The sequence below is a fragment of the Mytilus galloprovincialis genome, chromosome 6 (genome assembly GCF_965363235.1).
Source record: "Mytilus galloprovincialis chromosome 6, xbMytGall1.hap1.1, whole genome shotgun sequence".
NCBI lineage: Eukaryota > Metazoa > Mollusca > Bivalvia > Mytilida > Mytilidae > Mytilus > Mytilus galloprovincialis.
The window spans coordinates 37,808,377-37,832,273 of record NC_134843.1 but is presented as its reverse complement, the minus strand read 5'-3'; the positions used below and the strand labels follow the sequence as shown (position 1 = coordinate 37,832,273).

Genomic DNA, 23,897 nt, shown 5'->3' with positions numbered 1-23,897 from the left:
CTGTTGTTTACATACCACTCCAAGTTTTTGGTAAGGTTCGTGTTGCTTAGTGTTAAGTTTTCTGTGTTGTGTTTGGTGTTCTATTAGATTCTGTTTGTCTTTTCTTTTTTAGCCATGGTTTTGTCAGTTTATTTTCGATCTATTAGTCCCTCTGGTATCTTTTGCCCCTCTTCATAGAATAGTGCAGTATTCTTTTTTTTGTCTATATATTAAATTATTACCCATTTGATGTGGTTAGGTGTACTTATTTCGAAAAAGAGCAGACTAATGCCGCTACAAGGCAGCACTCGCACCCGCAAAGTGGAAAGGGAATAATATAAGTTGCAAAACTTGTTTCCCAATCCACTATAAATAAATATGTTTAAACTAAACTAACTTATACATTCCGTTATTGTGCTGTGGTAATTTTTTTTAAATTTTTATCTCGTACAATGCATTGTCAATGTGCTTTGTCCACATGTCTTTTTTTTTCTTTATTGACATAATTATTATTTTTTTTTTATTGTGATCAAAATCAAAACATTGTTGCTGTATTTTGACACTTTTACCCATTATGTCTGTTTGATTTGTTCGCACGTTGTTGTCAATATGTAATTGAATTTTATACAACTGTCGTACACTTTAGAGGTCAAGAAAGCTATCAAACCAGGTATAAGACACCATTTTCTTCACATGATAATGCCTGTTACCAGTAAGTAATCTGACAGTTGTTATTCATTTGTTTAAAATGTTTGAGCTTTTGATTTTGCCATTTGCTTAGGTACTTTCCATGTAGAATTTTACCTGGAGTTCGTTTTTTTTTTTGTTAATTTACTTTTTACAAAGTAAATTCGTATCATTTAATTCCTTACAAAAAAGGAAATTTATGTTGTGATGAAGTTAATTGTTTGGATTAAATTGTCAAAATAATTCCCCTTCGGGAACGCTATCACCTCGGCTTTGGCCGACAAAATGTAAAAAAAAACTTAACGGTGCCAATTTTGACTGCACCAGACATGCATTTCGACAATTATGGTCTCTTCAGTGTTGCTCGAGGCCAAAATATTAGAAAATCTAAAAACTTTATTAAACCAAATAATACAAAAAGTAAAACCAACGCTGGACAAGGAATTAGAGCTTTGCATGTTGTGTTTCTGTTGTGTCGATGGTCTCCTCTTATATTTGATGTGTTTCCCTCACTTTTAGTTTGTAATCTGGATTAGTTTTTTTCAATCGATTTTTGAATTTCGAACAGCGGTATACTACTGTTGCCTTTGTTTATGACTTACTACAGTAGCCATAAAACCAGGTTCAACCCACCATTTTTTTCTTAAATTGTCCTGTACCAAGTCAGGAAAATGGCCATTGTTATATTATAGTTCTTTTCTGTGTGTGTTGTGTTTTTGTTGTGTCGTTGGTCTCCTCTTATATTTGATGTGTTTTCCTCACTTTTAGTTTGTAACCTGGATTATTTTTTTTTTTCAATCGATTTATGAATTTTTTTATGACTTACTACTGTTGCCTCTACATGTCCGTCTGGTAGGCTTCGTAGTGCATTGCCTGATTTTTATCGGCCAATAAAATTAAGAATGGAAATGGGAAATGTTTCTAAAAGACAACAACCCGACCAAAGAACAGACAACAGCCGAAGGCCACCATTGGGTCTTCAATGCAGCGAGTAACTCCCCCATCGAAAGGCGTGCTTCAGCTGGCCCCTAAACAAAAATATATACTAGTTCAGTGGTAATGGACGTCATACTAAACTCCGAAATATACACAAGAAATTAAAATTAAAAATCATACAAGACTAACAGATGCCAGAGGCTCCTGACTTTGGACAGGCGCAAAAATGAGGCGGGGTTAAACATGTTTTTGAGACCTCAACCCTCCCCTAAACCTCTAACCAATGTAGAAAAAACAAACACAACAATACGCACATTAAAACTCAGTTCAAAAGAAGTCCGTGTCAGGTGTCAGAATAAGTTAAAAAAATTGAATTGATTTAACTCATTGTATATGGATATATGGGGAACTATAGTTGTTTATTTCTATGTCATATTATGGAACGCCGTAACTGCCTTGTGATACTTCCGTTTTTTCATGATGAGGTTTTTCTTTATTATGATCATGTTTTTCTTTATTGTAATGAGGCTTTTCTCTATTATGCTGAGTTTTTTTCTCTATTATGATGAGGGTTTTCTTTATTATGATGAGGTTTTACTCTATTATGATGAGCTTTTTCTCAATTTTGATGAGGTTTTTCTTTATTGTGATAATCTTAATACCCAAACAGTTTCCATGTCGTTGCACTCCCCATTCCTATATAGGAACCCTTTTTTTCCTGGATTTTTACTTTTTTGATTCATGGTGTTCTGGGGGTTGGAAACCAGCTTTGATAAAAGTTTTTTCCTGTACATAATCTTCCAATTGTTCATTGTCCCCGTTTACCTGAACAAAAAAATGGTGTATCAATTGCTCAGACTTACTATAAAATCGTAGACAATATTTAAAATGAATAATGTTTGCCACTTCGTCTACGTACAAACGCGCGTTATTCAGTGTGCACCAAATTTTTATGCCCCACCTACGATAGTAGAGGGGCATTATGTTTTCTGGTCTGTGCCTCCGTTCGTCCGTCCGTCTGTGCGTCCGTTCGCTTCAGGTTAAAGTTTTTGGTCAAGGTTGGTTTTGAAGAAGTTGAAGTCCAATCAACTTGAAACTTAGTACACATGTTCCCCATGATATGATCTTTCTTATTTTAATGCCAAATTATAGTTTTGACCCCAATTTCATGGTCCACTGAACATAGAAAATGATAGTGCGAAGTTCAGGTTAAAGTTTTTGGTCAAGGTAGTTTTTGATGAAGTTAAAGTTACATCATTTTGAAACTTAGTACACATGTTCCATATGATATGATTTTTCTAATTTTAATTCCAAATTAAAGTTTTGATCCCAATTTTCACGGTCCACTGAACATAGAAAATGATAGTGCGAGTGGGGCATCTGTGTACTATGGACACATTCTTGTTTATGATGTTTAAGGAATGACTTAATATTTTTTCTATTCGAAATAACATAAAAAATTTGGTGCACACTGAACGTAGCGGGTTATTTTATAGTGTGCACCACATTTGTTATGTTATTTCGAATAGACAGAAAAAATATTACAGCCATTTCTTATAATTTAATTCTAAATTCCATTTTAAACCGTAGAAAACCATGAAAAAACGTTGATGACGTCACGGTCACATGACTAAATTATGGCTATGGGCTAATAACAAAATAACGTCAGCCAATCAGAAGACATGTAACATCCAAAATTAAATTACTGTTAAATGTTACAAGTAACAACAAAATATACTGAAAAAATATAAAAGACTATAGTTAAACTTGCATTGGTTCTTCTTAATTATGTTTATGTGTACCAAATGGTCTGACCTGAAAAAATACTGAATTCATTACATAAAAAATACTGTTTGAAAATATACCTAAATTAGTCTATTAACTTAAATCTAAAGGAAATTATGAAATCATACAGGAATGCATGACTTTATATTTAAGAATTTGTTATATTATTTAGAAGCATTGTTTACATTGACAATCATATACATATTATTCAATGTGTAGTGTGTTGGTTTATACGTTTATTATGCTGTAATCAAGTGATTGTTGCTTGTTATATTTGCCCCAACTGTTTCTCGTTTATTGGTTTTCGACAAGCTTCTAAGTGTTCTCTCTTCAAAAGTTTCACATTTTGTCATTTTTGTGCTTTTATAGCATATAAAATTGACATACGTTATTAACTTTACTATATTTTTAACGTCGTTCCTATTTGTTTATGCATTCGTGTCTTTTAATCTCCGATGAGTAGTTGGCTCGCATGAAAACGTAATACTATTTCCTGTGTTTTGTATTTGTTTGTTGACCCGCCGAATGATATTTTTATAAGCGCATCAATATATGCTCCTTGGCAATCTGATCATGCATATAGAATATGTTCGTTCAGGTGTACTGAACAGTATCGGTATTTTAAACGTTTTATATTTTGGTTAACTTGCTAGAATTCACGTAAATGTAATGTGTATGAAGGCTATTTGAAATATATATTAAGCTATGAATAGTAAGTAGAATTATACAACATAAAAAGTATGTAGAATTATACAACCTAGTTGTATATGTGCAGTACAAATGAATTTGATAATCATTCAAGCAAAACGTTTTCTAATACCCGTATTCCAAATGGTAATGTAATTTTGTATTTTTGTACACACCTGCAATTATTGGTGTAAATATTGATTTTGTTAACAGTAAATTAAAAACCAAACTAAATTATGTACTTTCACTGTACTACACATTTCTTAATATTTTAGTTAGTTTGACATCTTTACGCTATATCCATTGGATGTAAGTTGTGTACCGACTGATATTTCACTTTTTAATACATGATTTGTTTTGCATTAGTTAGTATTGGCCTTGAACTTGTCAGTAAGTGCGAGTACTCACAGATCACCCTTATGAAACTGAATTGTTTGCCGCAAACTTGCTGCAAGCTTGCAGCAAACAAAAAGTTTGCAGGAACACAGAAAAAATTGTTTGCAGATGTTTGCCGCTAGCTGCAAACTTCCGGCAAACATTGCTGCAAGCTTGCGGCAAGTTTGCAGAAACATCAATGTTTACCGTAAGATTGCCAGAAAGTTTAAAATAATAAAGAATGTTTGCCGCAAGATTGCAGAAAACTTTGACCATTCTATATGTTTGCCGCAAGATTGCAGAAAACTTTGACCATTCTATATGTTTGCCAGAACATTGCAGGAATTACACAATATTGACTGGGCATGCCCAGTTGGCACTTCCTGGATGCTAACAATTTGAAATTGTGGCTAGGTCAAGTTGGTTGTGTTTGGAAATGCATTTCACATATATAAGAGATCAAGGAGGCATTTTGGTTCAATAATATGGGATAATCAGTATGAAATTTTGTAAGTACAAATGATTCATAGATATTCATGTTTTAATGAAATAATTAATGTTATCATCTAAGTAAGCAACTACATGTATATATATACATGTATGTGTTATTGAAAAACTTAAGCCATTATAAGTTTGAATTTGTAACTGATGTACTGCACCATCATGATCATGTTTATTAAGATTAAGTTAAATTCTGTAATGCAATTATTACCTAGTCTCAATACATATTTGAGATTTTACCTTGTTCGTTTTTTAATACAGGTATATTATGTCATTTGAGAATGACTCCTGCCCCTTTTTCAAAACTCAAATGCATGTATACTAGTATGTATTTCCTTAAATCTTTGCAAGAATTCTTCCAATGACAGTTTGTATAAAGACAGGAATTGACTTTTTAAAAATGTTGCTGTGTAATTTTTAAAAGAGATAAATTGAATGTGTCTTCACACATGACATAAGTATATGTGTAGTTCCTGCAAGTTTGCAACAAACAATTGCCGCAAATCTAATTTGCATAATTATGTTTGCCGCAAGCTTGCCGCAAACTTCATTTGCATGGTAAAATGGTTGCGGCAAGTTTGAAGCAAACATTTGCTGCAAGCTTGCGGCAATGTTTGCTGCAAACTTATGCCGCAGGGCTTTTTTTCGGTAAGGGCAGTACTTAATCAAGTTCATGTCTTTTTGTTTTTTTGGTGCACACGTACGCGTTCACATCCACTTTAGGTACACATGTATTTCTATTTGGATCCATCTGATCGTGTTGAGTCTTTTTCAACTGATATTTATAGTTTGTTAACGTTCTTATGTTGCACTGTTGCACAACTGATCCCGGTTAGGGGAGGGTTGGCACCTTCAAACTGGTTTAACATGTTTAATAACCCCGTCAGATTATGTTTTGGCCTCTCCCAAGCCAAGAGCCTGTAATTCAGTAGTTGTCGTGTGTTACATATTTGTTTTTCGGTAATTATTTTGTACACACATTAGGCTGTTAATTTTCTCGATTAAATTGTTTGACATTTGTCATTTCGAGGCCTTTAAGCTATACGGTATGGGAATTGCTCATTGTTGAAGGCCATACAATGATCTATAATTGTTAATTTCTGTGTAAATTGGTCTCTTGTGGAGAGTTCTCTCATTGGAAATCATCACATCTTTTTTTGATTTACAGCAATTGACCTCAATGCCGTACAATACAACAAGTAATTGTACTGCGTAAGCACTCTCTTCATAGTGGATGTGGTAGTGTAATATCGCGCAAACGTTTGAGGACCCTTTATCCGAGGTGTTTGCTAATGAAAAAGTTTCCTTCGTGTGAAGTTGTGCAGATGACATTGGAATATGCAAGATGGCCACAGTTACCAAGGAAAGTCAAAAGATGAATAAAAAAATCAAGTTTCAAATTCTTTTGTTAAAAGATTCAGCTTAATAAAAATGTTGCCTGTGATGTGTTTAGGTACCGACAGTAATTAGGGATTTCATAATGGCTGTCATTGCCATGAAAACTAGGGAAAGCTGTATTTTCTTAAATAAAATTATATCAAACAATTTGATGGTTATTATACATGTTATGGGTCAATGCATATGATATCTGTATTGGAATTATGGAGTTGGCTATCGTTACCATGGAAACACCAACATAATCAAAATATACCAATTTTATAACATATTTTTTAAATGTGATATGGTATGTGAAGAGTTCATAATTGACTTTAGAATCTGTAAAATTTCCAATTACCTTAACAACATCAAGAATATTAATGTCAAATTAAAAAAAATGCGTCAAACGTTTTGCAAATTCAAAGGAATGTGTCGTCATGCATACTGGTGCATTGATTGAACAAATTTTATTATATGTCTGCAGCCAGGGCCACAAAATAATGGAAGGTCCTATTGTTTTCGAAAGAAAAGACACAATGAAATGGAAGCTCAACAAGAAAAATAACCAATTTAACGAAATAGGTCCATCTTAACAGTAAAGATAATTTTAGATCATAACAACAGAGGTCAAGAATCTCTTGGAGGAAGAAAGAACTCAACTAACTTCACCAGACCAACATAAAGATTAGACTTCAAAATCTAAACAAATATCAAGTATATAACTTTTATCGTATTGATAAAGAAAAAAAATGTCTTTTAATTGAAATCTATTTATTATACCAAAAAAAAGCTTAATGACAATGCGTATTTAATCAACTCAGTATCAACATAAAAGTAAAATACCAGCGCTTATGTATTTTTTTTTTTTATCAAATTTAAATTTACGAAGTGTAAAACATGCATTTTCAAACTTTGTATAGTATGTTTTAAAAAAAAAAAAACTTTGTATAGTATGACCAGACTTTTTGGACTTTAAACAACATTTTATTAAATCAATCGTTTTAATGTATTATATTTACTAGATTTAGCATTTATTTTATTAGTCTGGACATTGTCGTAAATTTAGAAAAAAGTGTTTTACACGGATTAAGTGTCATAATCTTGGACAAAGGACTTAAATGCATTTACTCTATTAATTTAATTATTCATTCTCTGTGACAATTTGGACAATAACTTACAAATACGTTTCGAACACTAATTACTCTTTGAATCAAACTGTTATTTTTATTTGGTATCTGTTAATCTGCTTAATCCTTTAATTGCTTGTGCTTATATATATTGTTATTGTTTGCAGATTCAGATTCAATATTTTATTAAAGTCTCACCACTTGTATAACATTATACATTCCAATAAACATGTAACATTACATTTAGTTTTGGAGTTTGTTGTTCGGTCGTGCCGGACTGTTAATATAAAAGTTTAAGGAGCGAAATATTCCTTCTTGATTTCCGTATAGACGGAACGCCATTTTACCCGGTAATAATAGTATCAACACATATATTTATTCGCAACAAACTGAAAGGTAACAAAATTTCAACAACATATCAGTATGTATATTATGTTTAACTCCCTATAATTCATGTAGTGTGTTTTGTCTGAAGGCAATTTGAGAGACATATTGAATGTATATAAACTATATATAGTAAGTATAATTTTACATTACTAAAATATTGTATTGTATTATATGTTCTTGTACAAAATGAATTATTGATAATCAGCAAAAGTTGTCATATATTCCAAATGGTAACGCAATTTTGTTTTTAATTCTATAAGAAAATAACATGTACACCTGGGTCATTATCAAAAAAACATGCAAAACTATGTTATTGGGTCTTTTTAAATCACAGACATGAAAATATATCAAAATAACACTTGCATATGTTAGATATGAATGTTTTGTGATACCCAATATACAGTTTACAGTATGAAATGTTATAAAAACATCCTTAATGTTTTCTTAAACCCTTGGAGATAGCCAGAATTAACGGTTATGTTTTACTATAAATCCTTTCAGACTTGAAATAGGACTATTATTCATATGATTTGTTTTTAGATTTATCACTTTTTATTGCATTTTGATACATACAAACATTTGTTTTAATGATTTAGGAGGTGTATGTTGGTTTTGTAATAAAAAATTTCACCAAAAGGAAATGTTACATTTTTTAAGTCAATGGTGTAACCAAAGGACAAATTAGTAGGACAAGAGTTATCTTTCGCAAGATTTGGGCATTTACAACAGTTTCTCCCTTAGCAATATGACCTGTAAGCATGTTTTGCAAAAAAAAAAACAAACAATTATGTTGAAAATTTAGTGCAAAAATCTTAAAAGTAAGTAAAAGCTATATCATAATTGAAAATAGTGTCCATGGTGTACCCTTATACAAATCTTTTTTTGAAAACATTTCCTGAACTTTGAATTATGAAATATATTGATTATAGAAACATGCACCAGGAACAACATATAGAATAGGGGAATGGAGCACTTATTTCGTAACTAAATCTTAAAATACACCTTAAATCATTGGTGTTACTGTCAATGGTGAGACCATTTTGATAAAATAACACCATTGACCAGTTTAGTAACACCACTGAATATATCATGACAATCAGCATTGTTTTGTGTTTCTTTCATGCTTAACAAGCGAAACATCATATTATTTACGAAAAACAATACTTATTTAACAATGTTTTAACAATATCATGTATTACATATACAAAGTTTTCACAAACTGATGTATGCTGGTAACACCAATGACACTATTTAGTAACACTATTGACATTTTTAGTTATTGATGTTATGTTATATAATTTGAGATATTTTAGCCTAATAATTTTTTTTTATCTTTTTCTTTTGCTCGGTGTTCTTGGCTCTGTGTTCAGAACTTAATAAAGGTAAATTTGAAATGTGATGTCAATGGTGATACTTTTGTGTCATTGGAGTTCCTGAAGGGTCAGTGGTGTTACTATATAAAAATGCGACATTTTTTTAATTTTCATTCATAAATATAAGTGTGTTTAGGTCGTGTACGAAGGATTAGGTATATTATTATCATCTAATCATACACATAAAATTGAGAATGGAAATGGGGAATTTGCCAAGGAGAGACAACAACCCGACCATAGAAAAAAAAAAGCAAAAAAAAAAAAACAAAAAAAACAACAGCAGAAGGTCACCAACAGGTCTTCAATGTAGCGAGAAATTCCCGCACCCGGAGGCGTCCTTGAGCTGGCCCCTAAACAAATATATACTAGTTCAGTGATAATGAACGCCATACTAATTTCCAAATTGTACACAAGAAACTAAAATTAAAATAATACAAGACTAACAAAGGCCAGAGGCTCCTGACTTGGGACAGGCGCAAAAATGCGGCGGGGTTAAGCATGTTTGTGAGATCTCAACCCTCCCCCTATACCTCTAGCCAATGTAGAAAAGTAAACGCATAACAATACGCACATTAAAATTCAGTCCAAGAGAAGTCCGAGTCTGATGTCAGAAGATGTAACCAAAGAAAATAAACAAAATGACAATAATACATAAATAACAACAGACTACTAGCAGTTAACTGACATGCCAGCTCCAGACTTCAATTAAACTGACTGAAAGATTATGATTTCATCATATGAACATCAGGCACAATCCTTACAGTATCGTAACTATATCCCTTCTTAATAAGTCTATTCAAACGTTTTGTTAGTTTTTAAGGTGAATACTGACACCTTTGTTCACATATATTCATTTTTAAGTGCATATTTAAGTATTTACAACGGCCATGATTTGTACAGCCAACTTTTTTACGACAATGTATTCTGAAATTATTTTTGAATAGAATGCACAGCTATATATATATAATGTCAATCAGTCGTAATTTTAACCTAAACAACAAATTGGAACAGTTGTTTGATGTTAAACAATAATATTTAGTAGCTAAATGTATGCTTAAAATGGTAACACCATTGACACGATTCTATCAAAGCATGACCTAAAATTGTCAAAATTGAAGGAACTCTTCATTTTCCCCATTGCATATTTCTGAATATCGTTGCTACCATACTATAGAATAGCGGAACACATATAAAATGTTTTAAACAATGACATCATTTTTCAAAATGTTACCTCGTCGAAATTTGCACTTTTTTTGATAATGACACACCTACAAGTACATGTATACACAGCTCAGTGCCGCTTGATAGTGTGCGTGTTCGTGTAAAGCGAGCTGTCCGACTGATGTGGGGGTTGTTATATGTATTGGTATACAGATGAATATGGTCGATGACCTGAAACATGGTTGCCACTGTTACAATGGTCTAGAAATAAACAGCGTCAAATCTGGTCAAAGTCAACAATTTTATTAATTTGATGCTTTAATTTGAATTACGATCATCCCTTTTTTAAAAGTGGTACATTTATATATTTTTTCTTTTAAAAACACACTACATGAATAAAAAGATGAATATGATTGATGAAAAAGTAATTCATGAATATACAGATGAATATCGTCGATGAAAAAGTAATACTAAGAATATTTATATACCTCTTTATGAAATTGTCACCAAATCATGGCAAATAAATAGAGCATGCCTACCACCTATATCATAAACAGTTTTGAGAGAATATGTTCCAAGTCAAGTTGAGAATACTAGTAATAAAAAGAAAATGCAATATAATAAAAACATTATAATCCATAAATATGGATGGACTTAGAGTTGAAGGACAATTGAAATTTAAAATATGGACAAGGTCAGCTATTGCATTTTGTGGTCAACTGCAGGTAAAAATATACACATAGTTTATAAAGATTTATTATTAACCATACATGTAAAGAGACCCCGGTTAAACAAATAGTGCAAATTATTGCTGATATTTTTACAAAAGGTTTGTAAATAAAAGCCAAGTGATTTTATTTTTCTACAATTGTAACTTATAGTTCTATTTTTATTATGTCTCTCTCAACATAACTGAGTCGATAGATAGAGGACGAGAAGGTAGGTAGCACTTGCCCGCGAGTAAGTGCATTTGTAAAAACTTTCCTAATTTTAAGACAATATATAAGCTAACAAGTATAAGATTCATTAAATTTTTAATTTACTTATAAACTTAAAGACGGATACGGTCACGCCGCTTTTGTATACTTAGAGAGCCTGTCGGGAAGTCATTTATAATAATTTAATGGTATTTTTCTGTATTTAAATGTTCTTGAATTTTTATTTTTTTTATATAAGTTGTAGCAATTCAGTGAAATATTTTTATTTTGTTTGTTTTTAAAGAAGCAAATATCGTCCAATGTTTCAACATCTAGTTACATTATAAACAATCAAGTGGTAGTTTAGTTTTTTTGTTTTTTTTTACCAACGCTCTCTGTACGTTGAAAACCATGACTTTTCAAGGTTTGAAGGTGGCCTGTTCCTAGGTAAGATATATGTATCTATAATGTCTATACACTATATAATCATTTCTAGAGTCATTCCAAAATTATCCAGACGTTGGTCTGAGACGGCCTCTATAAAATGATCTACCAATTGTATTTAATGTTAATTTGTTTCCGTCCTGAACGTGCATCAAATATTTGCCATTGGACGTTAAATATCTGTCAATCAATGTATACATAGCTTAAAGTTCTATTTATTAATCAATATACATAGTAGTTGTATAACAACTTACGTCGGGCACATTATTTTCGATGTTTGTTTGTTATCTGATATTGTCTTTTTCTAATATTTATACTTGCGGGTAATACTGTCAATATGCCACCCGAACTCAACGTAAATTAGAATGAAAATTGAAAAATAGCAGTATTAAGACTTAATTTAAAAAGAATGCGAAGTCATATAGTACATACTGTAGTGTATTCTACAATGAAATTTAAGTATTTTCCGTCTGCATATTTATACATGTACAACCCGTGTTACACAAATATATGTACATCCGTCTATATATCAACCAACACATCTTTTGGTTTTTTTTTAAATAAGTCTATGTCAGGTTAATATCATATTTAAATATTCATATCAATAATTCAAAGTGTATAGATACAGTTGGATGATTTTTGATGGATGCAGCAGTACACACAAACATAAATGAATTTTAAATCATTAAGTTATCACGCGAGAGGAAAATTAATAAAACACTTGGATTTATATGTCTCACGTCATGGTTCATAAGCTAGTATTTCAATATAACAGGATGGTAAATACTTGAAAGAAATGTGATTAGTACGGATAAGTAGCTGACAAAATAAAAGCATGAAGAAATACGAAATCGGACCTGACGGGGGATGGGGCTGGATGGTCTGTCTTGGGACCTTCATTGTAGCGTTCATAGTAGAGGGAACGACGGCTGCGTTTGGAGTTCTAATTAAACCAATTCAAGAAGAATTTCAAGCATCAAAGTCCAGTACTACATGGGTAGCCTCGCTGTCATTTGGAGTATGCTACCTCATAGGTATGTTTGTGTATATCGTAATGATTATCCAGTAAATAAAACTTTATTTATAGGTTATCCATTGATTATTACTTTAAGTGATATAATTATTTTCATTGTTTTATTGGTTTTGATTTCGTGTAATCATTTCGAGACAATTGTAGACTTGTAGTTTTAAATTATTGTGGTTCTATGGATATGTTATAATACACAGCTTACTATTTTGAAGTTTTATCCAGGCAATCTTGCCATTTTTTTAAAGAAATATATATGTTGATATTTAACAATAAGCCTTCATATACCTATTCAATAACAAGCTACATGTTTATAAAATAAAAAGATGTGATATAATTGCAAATGAGACAACTCTCCACAAACTGACGTAGAAGGAAAGCAACTATATATTACCGCATGACCTTTAACAATGAGCAAAACCCATACTGCATAACAAGCTATAAAAGGCTCCGAAAGGACAAATGATAACAATTCAAACGAGAAAAACAACGACCAGGTTATATGTACAAAACAATAACCGAAAAACAAATATGGAATATTTCCTTCATAACGTAATGTAACAGGTGTTATCCATTCGTTTGGTGTGTTTTTTGCCATTTGATAAGATCGGTTAGGGTCTTTCCGTTTTAAATTTTCTTCGGGAGTTCAGTAGTTTTGTGATTTTACTTTTTTCCAAGCAATGATTCAACGTATCGAGTATCCAAATATATTTGTCCTAATATAAACATTTCCTTTTTTCAGGACCAATAGTTGGTATGTTTCTGGAAAGATTTTCCTTACGACAAGTAACAATCACCGGTGCTGTTATAGGATTCTTCGCATTTACAGTCTCTGCATTTTCTCCAAACATTACAGTTCTTATCATAGCTTATGGAATTTTGGGAGGTACTATTAACTTCATTATTTTATTATAATAATAAAAACTTAAACAATACATTAAAAGAGACGCCAGTTATCAAAGGGATATTCAAACTCGTACATGCAAGTCGAACACAAACGGACTGTGTTTTGATAAACGTTAAAAAATATACAAAACACAAGATAGAAATGTTAAGAAGGAACAATAAGAACCCCGCCAAATCTGGAGTGAACCCAAATGCTCCGGATCGGTCAGATCCTGTTCCACATGTGGCAGCCATCGTGCTTCCATTGTTATACAAACCCGGTGATAAGTCTAATTAGTCAGGTAACCCTCGAGGAAAAGAGGACGAAATATTGGTTACAACAATTGGCCTTCGTTATCTGTAAAACAGGGGAACCAACTCGTGATGGCGTCTGTAAAAGTCAGCATAACCTTTTTTATAGAATTTGCAGTGATAAACTTAAAAAAATCGTTCGGAATTCAAGATAAACTCATCATAGATACCAGGATTAAATTTTGTTTTTACGCCAGACGCGCGTTTCGTCCACAAAAAAAAAACGCGTTTCTTTCACAAACAAAACTCATCAGTGACGCTTAAATCCAACAAAGTTTAAAAGGCCAAATAAAGTACGACGTGGAAGAGCATTGAGGACCAAAATTACTAAACGTTTTGCCAAAGACAGCTTTTCCTGAGGAAGAAAAGCCTTAGTATGATTTCAAAAATTCAAACGATTTGTAAACAGTTAATTTATAAATATAACCATATCAATGACAATTCATGTCAGCACAGAAGTGCTGACTGTATTGACTACTGGGCTGGTGATACCCTCGAGGATTAAAAATCCACCAGCAGTGGCACCGACCCAGTGGTTGTAAATAAGCTCATCATAGATACCAGGATTAAATTAAATGCAACTCATTCATGCAAAGCTTTGATTTCTTGTCTTCGTTGACCTATACTTGAAGTCCCTTTTCTGTTTCGTCAAAGTTTAAGATTTCCAATTATTATTGCATGAAAATAACTGACGATACATTGTTTGTAGAAGCGCGCATCGGATGCAGTGAATTTGGTACCGTTGTATGTCATTTATGTTACCGATGTGCGTTTATACGTTTTTGGATTCATTTTACGTACACGGTACACTAAAAAAATTGAAAATGTATTTTCTGTATGTGCTATTGCAACATGCCAGTCTTAGAACCCATTTAGTTCTAATTTAGGCAGAAATATAAGCTTAACCAAAGTAGGCATATGTGACCCGCCATGACATTTCCAGGCTTATGGAGGTAGAACGTCATTGTTAGAAAAATTATAAACATGATAAATATCGAGATTCAATGAAAATACGTATTTGTGAAGAAGAGATAAACACTTTCCTTGGATTCTTTTTTGCGGACGCCGAACTATACATCATTGAAGAAGTTTTACTTTTTCGTTTGAAGTGAAACATATTTGAATCTACATTTTAAATTGATACAAAAAAAAAATCAAAATTCTCTGCACTATGGATTTTCTTTCATAAATGGAGTCTGAAATATATCCATAACAAATGCACCGTTTCAAATGCATGTAAGAGAACACCTACTTATAAACTTAGATTTTCTTTCATAAATAGAGTCTTAAATATATCCAAAATAAATGCACCGTATCAAATGCATATATGAGAACACCAAGACTTGTAATAAAATTAACGTTACCAATTTTCTTGCACCAGATGCGCATTTCGACAATACATGTCTCTTCAGTGATGCTCGTGGCCGAAATATTTGAAATCCAAAGCTTATATAAAAGATGAAGAGCTATAATCCAAAAGGTCCAAAAAGTATAGCCAAATCCGTGAAAGGAATGAGAGCTTTGCATGAGGGAGATACATTCCTTAATTTATAATAATTTCTATCATTTTGTAACAGTAAATTTTAATAACACAAAACATCCGTATTTTCATGCCAGTACCGAAGTACTGGCTACTGGGGTGGTGATACCCTCGGGGACTAATAGTCCACCAGCAGAGGCATCGACCCAGTGGTAGTAATAAAATTAACGTTACCAATTTTCTTGCACCAGATGCGCATTTCGACAATACATGTCTCTTCAGTGATGCTCGTGGCCAAAATATTTGAAATCCAAAGCTTATATAAAAGATGAAGAGCTATAATCCAAAAGGTCCAAAAAGTATAGCCAAATCCGTGAAAGGAATGAGAGCTTTGCATGAGGGAGATACATTCCTTAATTTATAATAATTTCTAAACTGTTACGCGTCGCATACTATGTTTAGAGACATACATGATAAATTTAAATTAAAAGACAAATTTAATAAAAAAGGAATTCTTAAAGCTTACTGTGACAAATTTTAAACTAACTTCGTTTCAACAAGTTTAAATTACATGTTCTAAAATAGAGCTAAGAATTGTTTGTATTGTAGTAAATTTAATTCTTTGACATTTTATTCCTTGAAATACGCTATTGAACATTACTAAGAGCCAATAATTTTGTATTTTATATATTAGTGCCTTCAATAAATAAAAGTCGTCATAGAACAGTCTCATTTTCATACCGGTATTCGAAATGACTCGTTTCATTGCTATTACAACAAATATGTAATAATAACATGACAGAGTTTTGTTTCGGAATATTATATAGATAAATATACAAAAAGCAAATGTTAGACAATGTACCCTCCTAAGCCTGGAAGTGGCTAGTCACATATAGTTAACGGCGTTTTTTCTCACAATGACGTTCTACTACCATTAGCCTGGATATGTCCTGGCTGGTCACATATATATGTATGTAACAAAAATTTACACTTATAAAATATTGAAAATGGAAATGGGAAATGTTTCAAAGAGACAACAACCCGACTAAACAGCAGACAACTAAATCCATTTGATACTGAATGTGTACTGATTAGAATGAAATTCAAAACAGTGTGGTTGTGGCCATTGATTGACACATTAAATTCATCCATTGACTGGGACAATTTAGGTGAACGTTTGTATGTAACGACCACTGCTCACTATGTACTTTTTAAAGACACTTAAACTATGGGGTCATCAAAGGTTCTCAACACCTTAATAAAGTAATTCGAAAAATTAATCAGAAATAACACGATGTTTTGATTTAAATCAATTATATAAATCAAAACATAAAGGTTATTCCTGATTTATTTTTCGAATTATTTTATAATTAAAGGCGCTAAGAAACCTTTGGTGACCCCATAGTTTAAATGTCTATCGTAGGTAAGTCGTGAACAGTGGTCGTTATAGACAAACGTTCACGTAAATTGTCCCAGTGAATGGATGAATTTAATGTGTTAATCAATGGCCACAGCCACACTGTTTTGAATTTCATTCTAATTTATTAGTCTTAGATGAATGACTATTTATTAATTGTTTTTGACTTTGAACTAAATGTCAGTCACTGCTAGTACTCTTAGATCTGTGCTTAAGGGCATACGATACAGTTTTGATCCCGTATTTACATTTTGATAAAAATTTCCATATAGACTATTTTTTCCCGTTCGAAAGAAAGACATAACTTTTTGTTTTAAAAGATAAACACAAATTGTTTTTTTGTTAAATAATTTGTAATTTCTGTATTTTATAAGTATCCTAAAAATTCATACATTTTTTATTCAGAAATAACTCATATTTATCAAAATTAATGTTCATGAATATAGAAAAAAACATAATTTTTTTGCTGTATATTTATCAAATTAAAAAAAATTGCACTGTTTACTTTTTCCTAATCTTCTCGCGTAATCAAACCAAATGGTATTTTGAAAAAGAGGGGTCCATGAACTCGTTTTGAAGTTAAATAAGTTTGAATGATGAAAATCAGTCGAAAACTGAATCTTTTCCCGATAAGTCATATAGTTTGACGTCGCGAAAATAACAATTTACGCTAGCAACGTCATTACCTCCCATGTAACTGTATCGTATACCCTTAATGTCTTTTTTTTTGTAATGGGGATGTATAAGTACCCTGCTACGTCCGCCCTGTGTTTTTGTTAGATACAATTCTGTTTTGTATTGATCAGATGAGTTTATCCCTTTTCAACTGGCTTTTAAAGTTCTTATTTTTGTGCCGCAACACCAATGGCCAAGGTAGGGGAGAGGATGTAAACTAGTTTAACCACTCCAAATTGTTTGTGTATGTCATTCAGAAGTTTTCGTTTGTTGCTGTATATCGTATATGTTTTTCGTTTTCATTATAATTTGTACACAAATAAGGCCGTTAGTTTTCTCCTTTGAATGGTTTAACATTTGTCATTTCGAGGTCTTTTTATCTGACTTGGCGTTATAGTCTTTGCTCATTGTTGTAGGATGTCTGGCGACCTTCAAACGTTAATTTCTATGGCATTTTGTCTCATGTGTAATGTTGTCTCATAGGCCGTTATACCACATCTTCTTATTGATATATATGCTAAAAATATATGTTTTGAAAACAGAAAGTTAATGCATATTCACCTCGTTAACAAAATTAATGCTATATACATTTAACTTTGATTAAAATGTTTTACAGGCATAAGTATGGGTGTGACATTTATGACAGCAATCGTTGCTGTAGGCAGATATTTCAACAACAGACGCGCAATGGCAACGGGATTAGCCATGAGTGGAGCTGGTTTTGGAATGTTTGTATATCCATTCGTTACAGAAATCATTTTGCAAGTGCTTGACTGGCGAGGGACTGTTTTGTTGATAGCAGCTATTTACCTTAACTGTGCTGTAAGTGGAGCGATGTTTAGACCACTGGCTGTTCGTGAACCCGAAAATGAAAATACCAATACAAAGGTGTTCACAGAAACACGTGACGAATTCATCTTTCCACTAAAAAGAAAACTTTTATCTGAAAATAATTACCATTCTTTACAACATATAAATGGCAACGGTCTTCAATACGAAGAACCAGCAGCAAAATCCAATAGCATGGATTGTGTGAAAATTACTGATAAATTTTTGTTGAACGGTTTATCTAGAAACGATATATACAGTAGTGGCTTCATGCAAATTTCATGCGAACAAATACAATCTAAACAGAACCTATCATATAGTGAACCAGAGAAAGAAAAGTCTCGTTGTGTAAATATAAGGCATTATGAAGATAACTTCCACGTATTGAAGCAGCCTTCTTTTATCGTAGTATTGTTTACTATGGTGTTTTGGTCAGGTACAATTTTTAACATCTTAGACTACTTCATAATCTTGGATTTTGAATTTTGCAGTGCTCTCCTTAGAAATGAATCAAAATTATATTTGCATGAAAATATACATATGTTTTCCTATAAAGTTTTTATCGCACGTATCTTCATACGTCCTAACTAGATTTATTATGTCAGCCTGCTACCGCATTTAATTATTTAAACCCGAAATCTCTTTTAATTCATTTTCACCGTCTTACGATATTACCTTCTATTGGGGAAAAAAATCTGAAGTGTCATTGAAACACAGGCATATGACTTGAATGGTTCATTTGTACATTTATGAAGAAAAAAAAACCAAATTAACAAAAATACCGAACTCCCAAGAAAAATTCAAAACGGAAGTGCCTTATAAAATGGCAAAATCAAAAGCTCAAACGAATAACTGCGGTAATATTTATGACTTGGTACAAGCTTTTTCTTATGTAGAACGTGGTGGAATGGTTTTATAGCGAGCTAAACCTCTCACTTGTATGACAGTCGCTTAAAATGGACAACGATATGAGAACAAAACGTCAAAAATATGAGTACAACAGACAACGTTATATTATATAATTAATCACTAAAAAGACAAACAAATAAAACGCACTAGCAAAAACAAAAGACAAGAATATACAAATTTACCATAACCCAAATACGGGATGTATACATAAGTACCGTGCCATGTCAAATGCATATTACAAAATAGATCAGTAAACAGTCAACGTAATAATTTACAGAATTAGACTATTTACCGGATTTGTTATAACATAAGCAACACGACGGGTGCCACATGTGGAGCAGGATCTGCTTACCTTTCCGGAGCACCTGAGATCACCCCTAGTTTTTGGTGGGGTTCGTGTTGTTTATTCCTTAGTTTTCTGTGTTGTGCCATGTGTGCTGTTGTTTGTCTGTTTGTCCTTTTCATTTTTAGCCATGACGTTGTCAGTTTATTTTCGATTTATGAGTTTGACTGTCCCTCTGGTATCTTTCGTCCCTCTTTTACAAAGACAAATAAAAGAATCATTTAACACGGTATTTCGATACTTAAAGGAAATTCCCTATTCCAATAGTATTTGTTATTTCATATCTTTCATGTTTTTGGATTTTCCCCCACATGTATTGATCTTGTTTATATGAAAAGATACTTACTTTAGTAGTGTACAAGTAGTTCTGTAATTTCAATAATCAGTTCTTGATATAGACAAAGTATCAAAATTGTATTTAATACTACGTCTGTTTCTGCTTTGTTTCAGTTCAGTACATATGTACTCTTTACATCCCAGATTTCGCTTCTTCAAAAGGGATTCCAGGAACAGAAAATGCCTTACTAGTGTCTTTCATAGGAGTAACTAATACATTAGGACGGATATTTACAGGATTTATAATAGATTTCCTTCACATCAGGAGTATTACGCTATATTTCACAGCATTTGTTGTTATAACTATAGGAACATTTCTACTTCCGTTTTGTATAAGTTTCTGGCAGATAGCAGTATATTCAATAATTTCAGGATTCTGTGTGGGTAAGTGCATTTATCTCAAGACTTTTAAATACAATACAGGTTTGGTATAAAATATTTCACTATCTGATCCCAAATCAGCTATAATATTTGCAATGATCATAAAAAAATCATGTAACACCGAATTTCCTATAGGACGAAAAACGTTGAGATGTAACTAATAGAAAACAAACGAATGGCGAGTATCGTTTATTTGATGGAATAGACTTCAAAGATCTCACTTCCACAGACAACGCTACAATATAAAACTAAATGGTTTCCTTAATTATGTATTTTTTATTATATTTTAGCTTCCCGTTATATTCATGATTTGAAAATACTGAAATTCCCTCACAGTACGGAAATAATTGCGTATGTTCATACCCTAAGGTTCTTTCGGTCAAATTTACACAGTTCAGAAGACATTTTTATATACCTCCAGCTTATATCGCCATTACTGATCTTTATTTACTTGTTGCAACTATTAAATGTGATTTTGTCAATTCAATTGTATATGTCATAAAAAAATTGTTGGTCACGTTATGTTTTTGATTTGTAGGAACTTTCACGGGAATGAGAACTATTGTGATCGTTGACTTTGTAGGAATAGATTATCTGTCTCATGCGTATGGATGGGTATCATTTTTCCAGGGAATATCGTGTATACCAGTACCACCGTTAGCGGGTAAGATAATTAGTACCTACAACCGAACGATATGATTCCATTCCCAGCCAATATTTAATGATATGGTATAAACGTAATCTATTTAGGCAATATAATGTCATGAGCAAACAGAAGGGATTTGTACTTGTGATCTTTCTGTTTAGTTATAACTTGTATAGATATAAGAAAAATAACAAATAATACAGAACTCCGAGGAAAATTCAAAACGGAAAGCCCCTAATCAAATGGCAAAGTCAAAAGCTCAAACATATCAAACGAATGGATAGTATCCGACATGTTCCCGACTTGGTACAGGCATTTTCCTATGAAGAAATTATGGATTTATATCATTAAACCTTGTTTTATAGTATAAATGTAGCTAGGTAAACCTCTCACATGTATGACAGTAGCATACAATTCCTTTATCATGACAACAATGTATGAACAAAACAAACAGTACAATAGGTGTTAAAATGTCAAAAATAAGGGTACAGCAGTCAAAAGTGTGTTTTAATCTTAATTACTAGTAAAACAAACAAATATGTCAACAAAGAAAAATAAAAAAGCATTTAGAGAAAGCAGAATAATAGCAAAAACGGACAAGAATACAAAAAATGACCATACTTTTAGCATAATAACACAATTACGGGATGTAAGAACCAAACCACGTCAAATAACGGATATTTGAAAATAAACTTAACAATTAAGGGGGGATATAAAAAATTTTAAGGATTAATCCATTGATTTGTTATTTTTCAATTTGATTTATTAATTACATACAATCAAATCTGTTTTCATCTCATTGACTAAAGGTCCATGTTGCTATCAATTAACGTCCGTCGTCGTTTTCAAAACAAACCTTTTCTTTACTAACTACAGGCATATATAGATAGGTTAAACTTTTTTATAAGTGTTCAATCCTCCTCTAACCATGGACAGTTGTGAAACAGCACAACATAAACAAAAACCCTCTCAATATCAGTTGGAAATACCTTTACTCATCACAAACAAGTAATACAAAAAAATCAATACACGAAGTACCAATCTTACGAGTACTTGTAGTTACTAAAAGCTAGAAGTATCAAGCCTAACAACATTACAAATCATTTTCAGACTAACATATTGTCTTTTTTCTTAGTGTACTCGTGTTGTGTGGTCACACCAAGAACGTGAATAGTACAAATCATCGGTCACACTTGATGTTATTCCACCGTATCGCTCTTATTTATGTCCATTCAAAAGTGATACGCATTAAAACGTATCCGCTATATAATATTATATGATACAAGAATATTGATCGTATATTATTTTTATGTTGAAGGTTTCATTTATGATACATCTGGATCTTACTTCTACACGTTTTTACTGGTTGCCTCATACTATCTGTGCGGTTGTGTAACCAGTCTATCACTACGTCTCGGTAACAGATGTAAAACTGAACAGAAACAAACAGAAGAGGAACAGACTTTAGAAACATAATTATTTATTGAATTAAAAAAATTCTATTGCAATTAAAGTGGAAAAAAATGTCGACATTTAAAGTCAAAAGTCGAGAAATATTATGCATCATATAAAATAACTTGCAAAACTGGTCAAATCTCAAAAAGTAAAATCACAAAAATACTGAACTCCGAGGAAAATTCAAAACGGAAAGTCCCTAATGAAATGACAACATCAAAAGCTCAAACACATCAAACGAATGGATATATAACAATTGTCATATTCCTGACGAGGTAAATGCATTTTCTTATGTAGAAAATGGTGGATTGAACCTGGATTAGCTAAACCCCTCACTTGTATGACAGTCGCATCAAATTCCATTATATTGACAACGATGCGTGAACAAAACAAACAGACATAATAGGTAAAATGTCAAAAATAAGGGTACAGTAGTCAACATTGTGTTATAATCTTAATCACTAAAAAAAACCCGTATTACATATTTACATGTAAGCGATATTTTGTATCAGCTTATAAGACATTGATCAGAGCTATGCACAATTAAACCACAAATGAAGGCATACTTTGATTTTGTCGTTTTATTCATATTAACATACGGTATAGCGACAAACTTCATAATACAGTAAGCAGTGATGAGGTACATGTATCAGTTTGAAATTTGAGATTTCATTTCTGAAAAGTATATTGTTAGACATCCTCATTTTAACGTTAGTTATCGAACTTTGACTGTGTTTTCCCTCTTGTAGTATAATGATACGATGTGAACGCCACTCTTCTGAGACCATATGTCATAAAACTTTTCTCAGATTGTTCACCGTACTGTATCGATCTTGATTTTTCATTTTTTGCAAAGATATGGGACTTTAAAAGTTTTAGTTCATTGAACTAGTAAATGACCTGGACTGATTTGTGTGTGTGAGGCTCTATACGTTAATAATACCTCCATATCAGCGCGTTGATCCCTGTCATTCAAAAGCGTGCGCTCCAGGCATCATCAGAATGTCGTTACATTCAGCTATTATGTGGCCCACTCGTTTACTTTACCATGCATCTGTTCCTGATGGGAAGCAATCCTTGATTTAGATAAAGACACAATACTCCTTCCTTCTAAAAAGGAGAATTTATATCAGAATATATGAGAATTCCGACAAAGGCATGATAGTTGTTTACGCCCATTTTTCATAACGAAACAAATTAAACATCATTTGTGGAGGAATTCTGGATTTACGCAAGGGGATGTTGACGATGCAATCAAGGTTGTGGGAGTTCTAGGAACCTCCTACGGTAAATATTCTACAATTGTATCCTAGTGAACCTGAAAATATAGGATAGAGAAACCAGCCACACTAAATTATACCAATAGGACAAGGACAGACCTAAATAGAATGTGTCCATCTATCCCCTTGACATTGTAACTTTGACACCATTTGAGAGTATGTTCTTTTAAGAAACGATGGTAGTCTG

The 23,897-nt window shown here is 32.3% G+C and overlaps 1 protein-coding gene across 9 annotated transcripts; it reads left to right on the top strand.

Annotated features, from left to right (window-relative positions):
• The first annotated feature begins 639 nt into the window (after positions 1–639).
• LOC143079525 (monocarboxylate transporter 14-like) lies at positions 640–22,502 on the top strand. 9 transcript variants are annotated; one of them, XM_076254918.1, is made up of 7 exons: positions 640–691; positions 12,512–12,770; positions 13,506–13,649; positions 18,149–18,796; positions 20,063–20,332; positions 20,868–20,993; positions 22,294–22,502. In XM_076254918.1, the coding sequence occupies exons 2-7, from the start codon at positions 12,572–12,574 to the stop codon at positions 22,449–22,451; spliced, it is 1,545 nt and encodes a 514-aa protein (XP_076111033.1). In that variant the 5' UTR covers positions 640–691; positions 12,512–12,571; the 3' UTR covers positions 22,452–22,502. The 9 variants fall into 9 exon arrangements, 8 of the variants coding, with proteins under 8 accessions (XP_076111033.1, XP_076111035.1, XP_076111034.1 ...); XM_076254920.1 differs by lacking the exon at positions 640–691 and adding an exon at positions 4,010–4,099; XM_076254919.1 differs by lacking the exon at positions 640–691 and adding an exon at positions 4,577–4,958.
• The last annotated feature ends 1,395 nt before the right edge of the window (positions 22,503–23,897 follow it).

Excerpts from the sequence above, each read along its gene's own strand:
- LOC143079525 (XM_076254918.1), top strand. The coding sequence starts at position 12,572 with ATGAAGAAATACGAAATCGGACCTGACGGGGGATGGGGCTGGATGGTC. Across the intron at positions 13,650-18,148 it reads AGCTTATGGAATTTTGGGAG|GCATAAGTATGGGTGTGACA; the intron begins GTACTATTAACT and ends AATGTTTTACAG. Across the intron at positions 20,333-20,867 it reads AATTTCAGGATTCTGTGTGG|GAACTTTCACGGGAATGAGA; the intron begins GTAAGTGCATTT and ends TTTGATTTGTAG.